Below are 16,254 nucleotides of genomic sequence, written 5' to 3'. Positions count from 1 at the left end.
AAATGCCTCCATGGCCTTGCCCCTCCCCATTGCTGTAACTTCCTCCAGCGCTACAATCCGCAGGTCTCTGCGCTACTCCAATTCTGGCCTCTTGCACATCCCTAATTTTAAATCGCTCGGCTGTCTTGGCCTTAAGCTCTGGAATTCCCGCCCTAAACCTCTCTCTCCTCCTTTAAGACGCTCCTTAAAACCTAACTCTTCCTATCCTAATACAGGAAACTGTGTGATATCCGGCACCGACGTGTTGCTGATCTATCAAAACTGCCGGACATACAAAGTTAATGTTGAAGCATACGGAGGTTTTCATCTCCGTATCTGACAACAAACACTGTTGCTTAGCAACAGCTTCTAAAGAGTCTGCTGCAGCTGCAAGCGTCTCTAGCTGAAGCTGTTGCTATAGCTACAGGCCTTGCAGTGGCTGGCTGGGAAAAAAAAAACGAGAGCTAAAAAAACTTACAGAAAACGGCTCCTGATTTTTGCCATTAGATCGAGTATTCCGGACATACAACCTCCGGATAAACCAAAGTTTCCTGTATCACCTTATGTGGCTCGGTGTTAAATTTGGTTTGAGAACGCTCCTGTGAAGTGCTTTGGGAGGTTTAACGCGCTATATAGATGCAAGTTGTTGTTCAAACGAATTTATTAAAATAGTTTAACAAAACACTAAAGTGTATTTTTTCCGTTTATAAAGTTTTTAATTAATGAAAGAATCAAAATACAGCTACCATATTGTGTGCCCTCCCTACAGACTGGTGTATTTGCCTTGAGCATTCACTTTATTGCTAATTTATTTCTAACAATGCAAGTCGCAGCATCTCTTCACGTTACTGTGATAAATGTAAACTTCTTGATCATGTAGTTTGTATTGTTGCTCAAATACAAGGAATGCTTAGCAGACCTGGAACGGGGGTTGGGGGGGAAACAAAGTTAAAGATAGGAATACCATCACCTCCAGGTCACGCACCATCCCGACTTGGACCTATGGTCGCAGTTCCTTCACTGTCGCTGGGTGAAAATGCTGGACCTCCCTACCCAACAGCACTGTGGGAGTACCTTCACCACACGGACTGCAACAGTGTAAGGAGGCAGCCCATCACCACTTCCTCAATGGCAACTAGTAATGGCCAATAAATACTGGCCTTGCCGGTGACACCCACATCTTGAGAATTAAATTTTTTTTATTTTTTAAAAAGGCTAGATTCCATGGACAGCAATGATGCTGAACGGATTTCCAATTCTTTTGCCCCGTCATTCTAGTTTCCAATCCTCAAATTGATAAGTGTGGGTCCCCTGTAGGTGTACTTTAAAAACATTTTTCCAATGCTTGCCTCCTGTTCTGAAGTTGCTGCCTCTGGACGAGCACCAGCAGATCTCGGGTACCTTATCAAAGTGGCTACATTTCACGCGTGAACCTAAACAATGTACAACATTAGGCCATTCAACCACAGACAGCATCACGGCCAACACTGATCCTGTCCTTGCTGAATACGCTCACACATAAACTTTGATCGTGCTCTGGGTTATGGTCCAGCTTTTCCCCTCAGGGTGCGGAGGCTAATTACACCACTTCTGCTTCAATGCACGAGGTAAACTAAGCACAGAATCGGAGGGTCAGAGATTAAACGCGAGACCTTCTGATCTCTGTTAAATCAGTACAACACCATGTGGTACATTTATCTACCAAGGCTATTTATCGCTTAAATAGAATGATTTAATAAATACGGGTAGTTTGAACAATGAATCTCATCGAAACAGGTGATCTTATCGAAACATATAAGATACTGAGGGGGCTCGACAGGGTAGGTGCAGAGAGGATGTTTCTCCTCGTGGGGAAATCCAGAACTCGGGGGCACAGTTTCAGAATAAAAGGGTCGCCCTTTGAGAACTGAGATGAGGAGGAACTTCTTCTCTCAGAGGGTCGTACATTGTGGAATTCTCTGCCCCAGAGTCATTAAATACATTTAAGGTGGAGATAGACAAATTTTTGCAAGATAAGGGAGTGAAGGGTTATGGGGAGCGGGCAGGGAAGTGGCTTTGAGCCCAAGATCAGCCATGATCTTATTGAATGGTGGAGCAGGCTCGAGGGGCCAAGTGGCCTGTTCCTGTTCCTATTTCTTATGAATGAAACACAAACTATGGCATGGGATTGAAGGAACGTTAGCACTTACCCGTACACTATTTTCTCCCTTTAAACCCTATGAGTTGTGACCTTCACAAACATAACACAGCATTACAATGCAATATTCTGTATGAAAAATAGTTCACGCAAGTGACTTACCTTAGCTTCTGTCCCCATCACAAGATCCTTGAGTTCTATGATTTTATCATTGATGGATGACCTATACCGCTTCTCGATGATGTTGTGTGTCGTTCTTTTCTCGCCCTCCTTCAGCCCTTCCATTGGGACTTTTCCATTGCTAACAATCTGCTTGATCGGAACCTTGTCTGGTCCAACCATCATTGGCATGGTGGTCAAAATCGTTCCATTACTGCTGAGCAATGTCTGAGATGAAAAACATGAAAGTAATTCTCTACCGACCCACATATACAAGCTTTAATTTAAAAAATGTTTTAAGTACCACTGATGTACTTTTTGCTCCGATTTTAGGGTCACCCCCACGTGACATGCCATTTCACCAAATGAACAGGCAAGCAACGTGTTCCCAATACTCTTCAGAAAACAGCTAGAACAGAAGCAAGAGTAGCTCGGGCAAATATGCTCTCCGATTGCAACTCCTTCCCAGCTGCGATCTGGCATCTCTGCCGTCAGCATGTACAAGAAAGTATACTTTTGGCAAATCGTGGCAGAGGATTTTGGAGCACTATTGTGTTGAAACTAAATAAAGCCAATTTTAAAAAATGGTCATTTAAAATGGCCTAGCAATTCCTCTTGCAACCTTTCTTGTCTTTTTTTTAAATTCGCTTATGGGATCTGGGCATCGCTGGCAAGGCCAGCATTTATTGCCCATCCCTTGTTGCCCTTGAGAAGGTGGTGGTGAGCCGCCTTCTTGAACCGCTGCAGTCCGTGTGGTGAAGGTACTCCCACAGTGCTGTTAGGGAGGGAGTTCCAGGATTTTGACCCTGCGACGATGAAGGATTGACGAAATACTTCTAAGTCAGGATGATGTGTGACTTGGAGGAGAACTTGGAGGTGGTGGTGTTCCCATGCGCCTGCTGCCCTTGTCCTTCTAGCTGAAAGAGGTCGCGGGTTTGGGAGGTGCTGCCGAAGAAGCCTTGGCGAGTTGCTGCAGTGCATCTTGTAGATGGTACACACTGCAGCCACGGTACGCCAGTGGTGGAGGGAGTGAATGTTTAAGGTGGTGGATGGGGTGCCAATCAAGCGGGCCGCTTTGTCCTGGATGGTGTCGAGCTTCTTGAGTGTTGTTAGAGCTGCAGTCATCCAGGCAAGTGGAGAGTATTCCATCACACTCCTGACTTGTGCCTTGTAGATGGTAGAAATGCTTTGGGGAGTCAGGAGGTGAGACACTCGCTGCAGAATACCCAGCCTCTGACCTGCTCTTGTTGCCACAGTATTTATGTAGCTGGTCCAGTTAAGTTTCTGGTCAATGGTGAACCCCCCCAGGATGTTGATGGTGGGGGATTCGGCGATGGTAATGCCATTGATTGTCATGGGGAGGTGGTTAAACTCTCGCTTGTTGGAGATAGTCATTGCCTGGCACTTCTGTGGCATGAATGTTACCTGCCACTTATCAGCCCAAGCCTGAATGTTGTCCAGGTCTTGTTGCATGCAGGCATGGACTGCTTCATTATCTGAGGAGTTGTGAATGGCGCTGAACACTGTGCAGTCATCAGCGAACATCCCCATTTCTGACCTTATGATGGAGGAAAGGTCATTGATGGAGCAGCTGAAGATGGTTGGGCCTAGGACACTGCCCTGAGGAGCTCCTGCAGCAAGTTGTTTGTATGTAATCAATACTACTATAGACAATCCTTCTAAGCTCAAAAAGGCCATTGTTTGCACTCTTATTCCTCCTCACACTGTGCTCATTACAGTCTCCTACTCCGACTCATTCTTTCTAGGTCCTCAACAATGTGGAACTCCTTACCTCCCTCAGTCTTCCCCTCTTCAGACAGCCTTCAAGCATTTGAAACCCCTGCTTGGCGTCATATAATCACTATTTGCCGAGCTTTCCAATCTTCTCTTTTACTCTTTTCATCTTTGGTGAACCCTGCACTATGGAATGTGCCTCTTTAGTTTGGCTTCTCAATTTTTAAAAAAATGACAAGTAGTTCTGAAGATTTAAATCACCTGACGATCAGAGTGAGATTTCTATATCTAGTAGAGTGAGATATTAGAACACAGATTAAAAAAATACTCCCTCCACCAGCGGCACACTGTGGCTGCAGTGTGTACCATCTACAAGATGCACTGCAGCAACTCACCAAGGCTTCTTTGGCAGCACCTCCCAAACCCGCGACCTCTTCCACCTAGAAGGACAAGGGCAGCAGGTTCATGGGAACACCACCACCTCCAAGTTCCCCTCCAAGTCACACACCATCCTGACTTGGAAATATATTGCCGATCCTTCATCGTCGCTGGGTCAAAATCCTGGAACTCCCTCGCTAACAGTGTGGGAGTACCTTCACCACACGGACTGCAGCGGTTCAAGGCGGCAGTTCCCCACCACTTTCTCGTGGGCAATGCTAGCCTTGCCAGTGATGCCCCAATCCCGTGAATGAATACATTTTTTAAAAATAGAATACATTTTCAGGACTTTAACAAAACTCTAACATTTTTTCTCACTTGCAAACCTAAAAAACATCTGATAGGACATCCTTTCAGCTTTTCCATCTGAAGCCTGAATCATGACCTGATCTGGCGCACACTCCAACTAATTGAGTCCAAAATTGCATTGGAATCCTGCTGATGTGATGGGGCCTGGATTTAAATATTGCAGTCAGCCGGGCACCCTCTTTGGGCTGCTGTCTTGGATCAAGACATGTCCTGACTCATCTGGTGATATTACTGCCGAGGTGGCAGAAGGAAACCGGGGAGGTCCCAGCTAGGCACAGCAGAGTCCGGGTGGACTAACAAGATGAATAATGGCCGGGTGACGTCATGGTACCACGTGGGGCTGGGGGTCGAACGAGGTCCCCCTCCGCCCCCGAGGGGAGGGAGCCAGAGCAGCAGAGAACTGGACACAAGGACTAGATAGCTTTGTATACATGGTCATCGGCTTTCCAAAGGCCTGGAGTAATATCCATCCTTTGCACTCACTGTCTTAGTATCATAGAATGATGCAGCACAGAAGGAGACCATTCAGCCCATCATGCCTGTGCCGGCTCTTTGAAAGAGCTACCCGATTTGTTCCACTCCCCTGCTTTTTCCCCTTAGCCCTGCAAATTTTCCCTTCAAGTATTTATCAAATTTCCTTGTGAAGGTTACTTATTGAATCTGCTTCCGCCACCCTCGTTACTGCTTGTAGCCAATTGTATTTAAACATTAAAACTGTCACCATAATGGTTGTCTCGTCAAATTGCATCACAGGCCGGCTACTCGAAGGACCCCAGCAAAATGCACGGATTGGTAAGTTCTTACACTCCCATGTTCAGGTCACTGTTGCCCTGTTTCCGCCAGGCGGGAGACCTGAAAATTGAGTCCACTAGGTGGCAGTCGATTCCATTCGTTACCAACTCAGAGAACCATGCCACGACCATAGTTGTTAAAGCAACTAAATACAGGAAACTTTGGTTTATCCGGAGGTTGTATGTCTGGAATACTCGATCTAATGGCAAAAATCAGGAGCCGTTTTCTGTAAGTTTTTTTTAGTTCTCGTTGCTTTTTTTCCCCCCCCCAGTCAGGCACTGCAAGGTCTGTAGCTATAGCAACAGCTTCAGCTAGAGACGCTTGCAGCTGCAGCCGACTGTTTTGAAGCTGTTGCTAAGCAACAGGGTTTGTTGATTCACACGGAGCTTTTCAGTTCCGTATGTTTCAACATTAACGCTGGTATGTCCGGCACTTTTGATGGTACGGCACCAGCTCGGTCCCGTCAGTGCCGGATATCAGAAAGTTTCCTGTATACCTCTTCTGCAGATACCCATGTTCGTCCCCGGGGAAAATACAGCGGACACCTGCACCGTTCAAAGTTAACACACAAGCCAGACCAGTAAGAATGACAAATTTCACTATTTTGATGGGCTAGTAAACATCAACATATTCCTTTGATTACGAAAGTCCTGATGGAGTAATCAAACAGCCTCCAGTACACATCTATCAGTATACAAAGTACAGCAAAGAGCGCTGACTTTTTAGAACACATTATATGTGGATAATTTTCCCTCTCCTCCAATTGGTATCTTGCCTAAGTGCCCATTCTTTGTGTGTTAGTCTAGACAATTAATATTAGTTTTTTTTTAAAACACGTGTGCATCATAATCAAGCTTGATCCTGTCCTCATCCGACATTCACACAGCAGGGGCTATTAGATTACAATTCGGGTCATTCTTTCTCCCTACAGCTTAGGGTTAACTGAGGCCATCTGCAGTCCCCTTGCCAACCCAACTGAGCTCATTTAACTCAACAATGACTGGGAACTGAACCTTCAAATCTGTACAACTCAGGTCACATGCTGCCTTTTTTTTTTAAAAACCAACTAAGCCATTGGTGAGCTCCAGTATCAAGTTGTTTGTCTTTAACAAGTGATTTGTGTCAGTGGCGATCCTATAACATTTATTTCAGGTCCTGCACCGGTCAGGAGAGTACGCATGTTCAATAAAGATTGCAGAGCAAGCACAAATGTATTAAAAAGCGATCTCGATTTGAACTGGCATTAATGATTCAATTTTCGCTTTGAATTGAACGTACTGGGACTTGCAAAGCTGTGGTCTGCATTGGAGTGGTCAGTGTGGTAATGGTTGGATTCTGCATCGCTGCAATAACTGAACTGCGATCGGCTTTCAAAGTTGTTAGGACCAAGGAGTCGGTCTTTATGAGCTGAGGCTGTACCAGGACCTGGAATAGAGTAAGATGCACCCAATGTAACTTAAAACTGTAAAAGCTGGCAACACAGTGTTTACAGATACTTTCAGCCCTGTAATTGGTTGACGGAAAGACAAGCATCAGAAACACTGAGAACTAAAGAGTGAACAGTTGATGTCGCAAATAACAACAGGATCTATTGTTTGGTCCAATAAATGTAAGCAAAATGTTAAGATGCAACTGTAACAGTACATCGTAAACTGTGCTATAACGGGCACAAAGCATATCCAAGCCAGACACGGAAGATAAATTAACCAATTATTTAATTTCTCCTCTCACTTTTAGCAGCCCAGGATAAGCAGGCTCACTAAAGATCAACGAGAAGGGAAAGATCTGAACTTTCTTCCTGGTGACGTGCGTTATGCAAATGAAGTGCACAGCGATGGAAAATATTATAATTTCCACATTAGTCACAACTGTGTGAACATCACTCCTATATTCAGAGGACAGTAAACACGCACACAGTACATCTTCTACACTATAGGCCAGAAATTCAGGTCCCCACGGGCGAGTACACGCTGGGTACTCACGCGTAGGACCAACGAAAGTGCCGGTTTCGTGCATGCACTGCGCATGCGCGGGAAACTGGAACTTCCGTTCCCTTAAAAGGGGTTCACAGGTCGAACGCGTGCGCCGGAGAGGCAGCGCGTACGCCTGGAACTTCCGTTTTTTTTGCAGATTTCTCCGGGAGAGTAAGTCTCCAGCAGCTGTGCTTTTAAAAAGCAGTCGCAAGGCCTGTTTTTAACAAGGTAAGTGGTGAATTAAGTAAAATTAAAACATTTTTTCCACAGGTTTATTATTTTTAAATACTTTAAGGAAAGGTAAGTTTATTTTTAGCCCCGTTAAAAATTGTAATTAATTTTTTCAAAAATTTAAATTATTGTTTAAAATAGTTATTTTATGTCATTTATAATTATTTTACAAATGTGATTTCTTAAAAAATTTATTTGAAGTTTGAGTTAGGTTTTGGGGCTAATCTCTATTCATAGATTTGACAGGTCTTCCCGTCAAATCTATGAACAGAGATTTCCTGCTACGATTGGCTCTCCAAGGCCCACGTGATCCCAGGGGACGCTTCGAACTAACTGCGCCGCTGGGATATGCAAGCACTGTGCGCCGGCAGCTGGAGGAGGCCCAGGATCGGAATCCCACGCGGGCCCACAGCACAACGGCCAGCGCGCTAGGTAAGTGCAGGTCGGGGGCTTGCACCCGCGGGAAACCTCCGACCCCAATTTCTAGCCCTATATGTTTCGACATCAAGATATAGTATCTAATAATCAGAACATTTGATAAGGTACAGGATACTTCACTGAAGTATATTAAAAAAAAATTATAAATGAATTTAAATGGTTAATCTTATTGAGAAGATGAAATACTGGGTACTTACGGGTACCTGCTGTACATGTGGAGAGAGAGTTTGAACAGTAGTGGTAGTGCCTGGGGTCAGCGTCTGAATGGTGCCCACAGTGGTGGCTGAAGTAAGCATCCTGTGGGTGGACAGACTCTGCACCTGCTGCTGAAAGGTGACTGGCTGAACCTGCGGGGAAGCGACCAGGTTCTGGATCTGAGGCTGAAGAACTGCAAAAATATCCACGGTTAAAATAAGCAAACCCGAGATGCGAACAATCACCACGCTCCATGTTTCTCACATGCCCCTGAAACAAGATTCCACTCAATACACAAGACAACGTTAATAAACTTGCAGAATCGGCAGTTATTGGCAAATTAATTTCAATATAGGTGTGAGGTGGTGCATTTTGGTAGGAAGAATGAGGAGACCACATACTCCTTGGAAAATAAGAGTCTAAATAGAGTAGAGGAGCAAAGGGATCTGGGGGTACAGATGCACAAATCACTAAAATTAGCAACTTAGGTTAATAAGGCCATAAAAAATGCAAACAAAGCACTGGGGCTCATTTCTAGAGGGATAGAATTGAAAAGTTGAGAAGTTATGTCAAACTTTTATAGAACCTTGGCTCGGCCACACTTAAGAGTGCTGAGCACAGTTCTGGTCTCCATATTATAAAAATATAGAGGTACTGGAGAAGATGCAAAGAAGATGATACCAGAATTGAGTGGTTATATCGATCAGGAAAGATTGAACAGGCTGGGGCTCCTTGCTCTAGAAAAGAGAAGATGGAGAGGTGACCAATAGAGGTATTTAAGCTTATTAAAGGGCTAGGAAGAGGTAGACGAGGTGTTTCTACTGGAGACCAAAACTCGGGGCCATAAATAAAAGATTTATGACTATAATGAATATTAGATACAAGACTAATAAACCCAATAGGGAAGTCAGGAGAAACTTCTTTACCCAGAGAGTGGTAAAATGTGGAACTCACTACCAAGGGGAGTAGTTGAGGTGAATAGCATAGACGCATTTAAGGGGAAACTAGATAAACACACGAGGGAGGAAGGAATAGAAGGATATGGTGATAGGGTGAGATGAAGAGGGGTGGAAGGAGGCTTGCATGGAGAATAAACAGCGGCACGGCCCAGATCGACCAAATGGCCTGTTTCTGTGCTGTGCATTCTATGTAAATCTCCTCATTCTGAACTATATCACAGCTCACACTGGTTAGTTGAAACAAAAAGAGCCCAATTAGTTTCACGTTGCCTTAATGGTGCAATGCATTATTTTACCATGTGAAACAGGAAGGTGCTACCGTGTAGAACAGTACTCCAACACTAGCACTTTCAGGGAGAAATTGGATGGGAAAATATGTTCTAATTTTGTGAAACCACAAAGTTATTTCCTCCCCTCTGGCACTACACACCTGTCTCCAAATTAAATTACAAGTAAGCGACTCACTTTTGGGTCTCTGTCATTTCTGCTCTGTGATCACCTACAAGAGTTATAACAGCCGCTTAGGATGATGAGCCTTATGATTATTCCTTCCTGCTTACTAATGTTACTCTGGTTGACTTAAAAAAAAGAGTGCGTCACCTAAAATTATTATATTCTTAATTAATCAACAAGCGTAGAATTAGGGCTAAATGTCTTAAAAACACTAAACGAGCCAGTGCAGAGGTGACTATAAATCAGATGAGCAAGCCCGCCAGCCGCCCCGCGAAAATCCTGCACACTGCGAGAAGGGTTGAAATTTGTTTAGCATTCTAAACCACAGCTTGCTCGTGGCCCAGTGGTAAATAACAGTATGTAACTCAGCCATATAGACCGGAGGATCCTGGGCTCGATCTCTGGTCGGTGCTGAATTAGCGGAGTTCAGGTGGAGTGACACTAGGAGTGTCAGCAGCATTGGGGGCCCAGGAAGAGGGGGAAAAAAAAATCAATCGGTCAGGATTCCCACTTCTTCCTGCTAAGCAGTGGTCCTACTGGAAAGAGCACACACGATGAGGCAGGACGGGATTCTCCCCACAATCAAGCATTCTTTCTCTAGGCTCGCATATGGCCAATAAACATGTGGGTGGGGCAACAGACAGAAATGCTTCTCCCGTGTAGAGCCGTACTCCAACACTAGCACTTTCAGGGAGAAATTGGATGGGAAAATATGTTCCAATTTTGTGAAACCACAAAGTTATTTCCTCCCCTCTGGCACTACACACCAGTCTCCAAATTAAATTACAAGTAAGCGACTCACTTTCGGGTCTCTGTGATTTCTGCTCTGCCTACAAGAGTTATAACAGCAACTCAGGATGATGAGCCTCATGATTATTCCTTCTTGCTTGCTAATGTTACTCTGGTTGACTTAGAGAATGCATCACCTAAAATTATTATTTTTTAAATCAACAAGCGTAGAATTAGGGCTAAATGTCTTAAAAAGACTAAATGATCCAGTGCAGATGTGACTATAAATCCTATTCTTTATGACACTACATGTTACAACTATATGGAAAGACTGAACAGATGGGGGCTCTTTTCTCTAAAAAAAGGTGACCTGATCGAGGTCTTTTATAAAAGACATAAAGAAGATGTTTCCACTTGTGAGGGAGTCCAAAACTAGGGGCCATCATTATAAGATAGTCATAAATAAATCCAATAGGGAATTCAGGAGAAACGCCTTTATCCAGAGAGTGGTGAGAATGTGGAACTCACTACCACAGGGAGTGGTTGAGACAAATAGAATAGATACATTTAAGGGGGAAGCTAGATAAACACGAGGGAGAAAGGAATAGAAGGTTATGCAGATATGAGAGGAGGCTCATGTGGAGCATAAACACCCAGCACAGGCCTGTTGGGCCGAATGGCCTGTTTCTGTGCTGTAAATTCTGTGTAGAAACATAGAAAAATAGGAGCAGGAGTAGGCCATTCGGCCCTTCGAGCCTGCTCCACCATTCACTATCATGGCTGATCCTCTATCTCAATACCATATTCCCGCTCTCTCCCCATACCCCTTGATGCCTTTTTGTGTCTAGAAATCTATATATCTCCTTCTTAAATATAGTCAGTGACTTGGCCTCCACAGCCTTCTGTGGTAGAGAATGCCACAGGTTCACCACCCTCTGAGTGAAGACATTTCTCCTCATCTCGGTCCTAAATGTTCTACCCCGTATCCCGAGACTGTGACCCCTCGTTCTAGACCCCTCAGCCAGAGGAAACATCCTCCCTGCATCTAGCCCTGTCAGAATTTTATACGTTTCAATGAGATCCCCTCTCATTTCTTCTAAACTCAAGTGAATACAGGCCTAGTCGACCCAATCTCTCCTCATACGACAGTCCTGCCATCCCAGGAATCAGTCTGGTGAACCTTCGCTGCACTCCCTCTATGGCAAGTATATCCTTTCTTAGGTAAGGAGACCAAAACTGCACACAGTACTCCAGGTGTGGTCTCACCAAGGCCCTGTATAACTGTAGTAAGACATCCTTGCTCCTGTACTCAAATCCTCTTGCAATGAAGACCAACATACCATTTGCCTTCCTAACTGCTTGCTGCACTTGCATGTTTGCTTTCAGTGACTGGTGTACAAGGACACCCAGGTCCCTTTGTACATCAACATTTCCCAATCTAGCACCATTTAAATAATACTCTGCCTTTCTGTTTTTCCTACCGAAGTCACATTTATCCACGTTATACTGCATCTGCCATGTATTTGCCCACTCACTCAACTTGTCTAAATCGCCTTAAAGCCTTTTTGCATCCTCCTCTCAACCCCACCTAGTTTTGTGTCGTCAGCAAACTTGGAAATAGTACATTTGGTTCCATCATCCAAATCATTGATATATATTGTGAATAGCTGGGGCCCAAGCACTGATCCCTGTGGTACCCCACTAGTCACTGCCTGCCACCCCGAAAAAGACCCATTTATTCCTACTCTCTGTTTCCTGTCTGTTAACTAATTTTCTATCCATGCCAGTATATTACCCCCAATCCCATGTGCTTTAATTTTACACACTGACCTCTTATGTGGGACTTTATCAAAGGCCTTCTGAAAATCCAAATACACTACATCCACTGGTTCTCCCTTATCTATTCTACCAGTTACATCCTCAAAAAACTCCAGTAGGTTTGTCAAACACGATTTCCCTTTCATAAATCCATGTTGACTTTGTCTAATCCCGTTGATATTTCTAAGTGTCCTGTTATCACATCCTATATAATAGACTCTAGCATTTTCCCTACTACTGATGTTAGGCTAACCGGTCTGTAGTTCCCCGTTTTCTCTCTCCCTCCTTTTTTAAATAGTGGGGTTACATTTGCCACCCTCCAATCTGCAGGAACTGTTCCATAATCTATGGAATTTTGGAAGATGACAACCAATGCATCCACTATTTCCATGGCTACCTCTTTTAGTACTCTGGGATGCAGATTATCAGGCCCTGGGGATTGATCAGCTTTCAGTCCCATTAATTTCTCCAGCACTATTTTTTTACTATACTAATTTCCTTTAACTCCTCCGTCTCACTAGTCCCAAGGTTCCTTAGCATTTCTGGGAAGTTATTTGTGTCCTCTACCGTGAAGACAGAACCAAAGTATTTGTTTAATTGCTCTGCCATTTCCTTGTTCCCCATTATAAATTCTCCCGTTTCTGACTGTAAGGGACCTAGTACATTCACTAATCTTTTTCTTTTTACATATTTGTAGAAGCTTTTACAGTCCACTTTTATGTTCCTTGCAAGTTTACTCTCATACTCTATTTTCCCCCTCTTAATCAATCTCTTGGTCCTTTTTTGCTGAATTCTAAACTGCTCCCAATCCTCAGGCTTGCTACTTTTTCTGGCAACTTTGGTTTATCCGGAGGTTGTATGTCCGGAATACTCGATCTAACGGCAAAAATCAGGAGCCGTTTTCTGTAAGTTTTTTTTTAGATCTCGTTCTTTTTTTCCCCCCAGTCAGCCACTGCAAGGTCTGTAGCTATAGCAACAGCTTCAGCTAGAGACGCTTGCAGCTGCAGCCGACTCTTTAGAAGCTGTTGCTAAGCAACAGTGTTTGTTGTCAGATACGGAGATGAAAACCTCCGTATGCTTCAACATTAACTTTGTATGTCCGGCAGTTTTGATAGATCGGCAACACGCCGGTCCCGTCGGTGCCGGATATAACAAAGTTTCCTGTATATGACTCCTCTTTGGATCTAATACTATCCTTACTTTCTTTTGTTAGCCATGGTTGGGCCGCTTTTCCTTTTGTGTTTTTGCGCCAGAAAGGAATGTATAACTGTTGCAATTCATGCATTCGTTCCTTAAATGTTAGTCATTGCCTATCCACCGTCATGCCTTTTAATGAAGCTCCCCAATCTATCATAGCCAACTCCCTCCTCATACCTTCATAGTTTCCTTTGTTTAGATTTAGAACCCTAGTTTCGGATTGGACTTCTTCACTTTCCATCTTAATGAAGAATTCTATCATATTATGGTCATTTTTCCCTAAAGGACCCCGCACAACAAGATTATTAATTAACTCCTTCTCATTGCACAATACCCAATCTAGGATAGTCAGTTTCCTAGTCGGCTCCTCAACGTACTGGTCTAAAAAAACATCTCGTAACTTGCTACATAGAAGATAGGAGCAGGAGTAGGCCATTCGGCCCCTCGAGCCTGCTCCGCCATTCAATGAGATCATGGCTGATCATCCAAATTCAGTACCCTGTCCCTGCCTTCTCCCCTTGATCCCTTAAGAAATATATCTAACTCCTTCTTGAATATATTTAATGAATTGGCCTCTACTGCCTTCTGTGGTAGAGAATTCCACAGGTTCACCACTCTCTGGGTGAAGAAATTCCTCCTCATCTCTGTCTTAAATAGCTTACCCCTCATCCTTAGGCTGTGACCCCTGGTTCTGGACTTCCCGGCCATCGGGAACATCCTTCCTGCATCTAGTCTGTCTAGTCCTGTTAGAATTTTATAAGTTTCAATGAGATCCCCTCTCATTCTTCTAAACTCCATCGTGAAACAAGGTGCAAAACCGCCCCTGGCCATTTTGTGGCATCATGGGTTGGTACAGTCTGGAACCGCACCAACAGATCACTTACTTGAACGGGATATTCTAAAATACGATTTATGTAAGCTCAAGCTACGGTACCTGAAAATCCACCCTGGTTTTGGTAAGCAAGTACTGGTTGCTGGATGAATCGCGTCTGTGTTGGTGAAGGGGTAAAATTTGAAGTGATCATGAACGTCTGCTGCGGTGGCTGGGCGTGCACTGGCGGACGAGGCTGAAGTATAGGGGTGGTCCTTTGGGGAGCAGGTGATGGGGTCTGCGGCAGTGCTGGTGACGAGGAGGACTGCACGAGCTGCTGTTGCGGCACTAGATGTTGCGGCACTTGTTGCTGTTGCTGCACGGTGACGGGAGGTTGGTCGAGCTTTTCGCACCCCGTCAGGCCACTGCTGAACTGTTCATCAAACAAGTCAGGAAAATCACCAACCTGACCATTGACGAACTGCAGCATTTCTATAGAAAAAAAAACAGCAACTAGTACCAGACAGGTAAAAATACACCCGGATTTTAGTAGAACACCTTCCTTACGAGCAATAACTGCCATAGCATAGCATTAAGTGCAAAATCTTAAAGGTAGAAACCAAGACAGTATTAATCAGTATTTTTCAAAGAGGCTTTGAAGGTGTCCTTGAAGCGTTTCCTCTGCCCACCTGGGGCTCTCTTGCCGTGCCGGAGCTCCGAGTAGAGCGCTTGTTTTGGGAGTCTCGTATCGGGCATGCGGACGATGTGACCCGTCCATCGGAGCTGATCAAAGCTTCGATGCTGGGGATGTTGGCCTGAGCGAGTAGTCAGAGTAGTATTAAACGAGAGTTTTATATTGTATATGGCACCTATATTTCAGAGCATTTAGCTCATGTCGTGTTGGGAGATTTGTACTGGCTAAACAAGGATCCACTGTAACACCACTACACTAGGGACTATTGCAACGAGATTCTTTCACATTTATTTTCCAGCTTTGAAGAGCCTCGTGCGAAATATCATTCACCTTGAAATGACAGTGATAACATTTCCGTCTATTGGAATAGGTTTCTTTTTTGTTCAACACGGCGAGATGCTCTTGTCACCTTTAGTTTCACCATTCAAGGTTTTATTATGTTAAATCAAATTCCTTCATAATACTATGTGTGTGGATCACACTGCTGTCGACTGTACATCCATCTTCCACCAGTAAACTGCAGCGTTATGGTTTCACAAAGGCAACGATAGAGTGGCCTTCTGAGAACAGACCATAATACAACTACCCTGTGTTGCTGTGGTTATCAAACTTTACAGTTAACCAGGTGTCAGGATTCTTAACAGCACTGATTATAAGAGTGCTGTTTATTTTCGAGAACCAGAAGGCACAGAAAGTTTCTTTTTCCTCTTTAAACTCCAAAACACGGCCGCTATCTGCTGCTGAAACCCACACCCATGCTTTTGCTACCTCCAAACTCAACTATTCTAATGCTCTCCTAGCCGGCCTCCATCTGAATCTCATCCAAACCTCTGCTGCCTGCATCCTAACTCACACCAAGTCCCATTCGCCCATCACCCCTGTGCTGACGGTCCTCTTCTTCTTCTTCTTAGGCAGTCCCTCGGAACCGAGGATGACTTGCTTCCACACTAAAAATGAGTTCTCAGGTGACTGATGAATCCAATGCGGGTCCTACAGTCTCTGTCACAGGTGGGGCAGACGGTGGTTGAAGGGGCGGGTGGGTGGGGCGCTCCTTCCGCTGTTTGTGCTTGGCTTCAGCAACACAGTCCTACACTGGCTCCTGGACCATCAGCGCCTCAAAATTAAAGTTCTCGCCCTCGTGCCCTCGCCCCTCGGTATCGCTAACCTCCTCCGTCCCTCCAAGAACTCTGCGCTCCTCCAATTCTGAC

At 44.5% G+C, this 16,254-nt stretch overlaps 1 protein-coding gene across 2 annotated transcripts in view; it reads right to left on the bottom strand.

Moving 5' to 3' along the window:
* LOC147098980 (sterol regulatory element-binding protein 2-like) overlaps window positions 1-16,254 on the bottom strand; it is a 69,423-nt gene that overhangs the window by 47,670 nt on the left and 5,499 nt on the right. The window contains exons 2-5 of one of the 2 annotated variants that reach the window (XM_085969495.1): window positions 14,476-14,844; window positions 8,388-8,578; window positions 6,827-6,973; window positions 2,279-2,503 (exon numbers count right to left, since the gene is read on the bottom strand). In XM_085969495.1, coding sequence (XP_085825621.1) covers window positions 2,279-2,503; window positions 6,827-6,973; window positions 8,388-8,578; window positions 14,476-14,844 — 932 coding nt within the window. The remainder of the gene's footprint in view (window positions 1-2,278; window positions 2,504-6,826; window positions 6,974-8,387; window positions 8,579-14,475; window positions 14,845-16,254) is intronic. The other variant, XM_085969497.1, reaches the window with a different exon arrangement.

Source organism: Somniosus microcephalus, chromosome 28, assembly GCF_052327205.1.
Source record: "Somniosus microcephalus isolate GS21.2 chromosome 28, FLI_Smic_1.0, whole genome shotgun sequence".
In the NCBI taxonomy this organism is placed as follows: Eukaryota; Metazoa; Chordata; class Chondrichthyes; order Squaliformes; family Somniosidae; genus Somniosus; species Somniosus microcephalus.
This window is presented reverse-complemented; position numbering and strand designations above follow the sequence as displayed.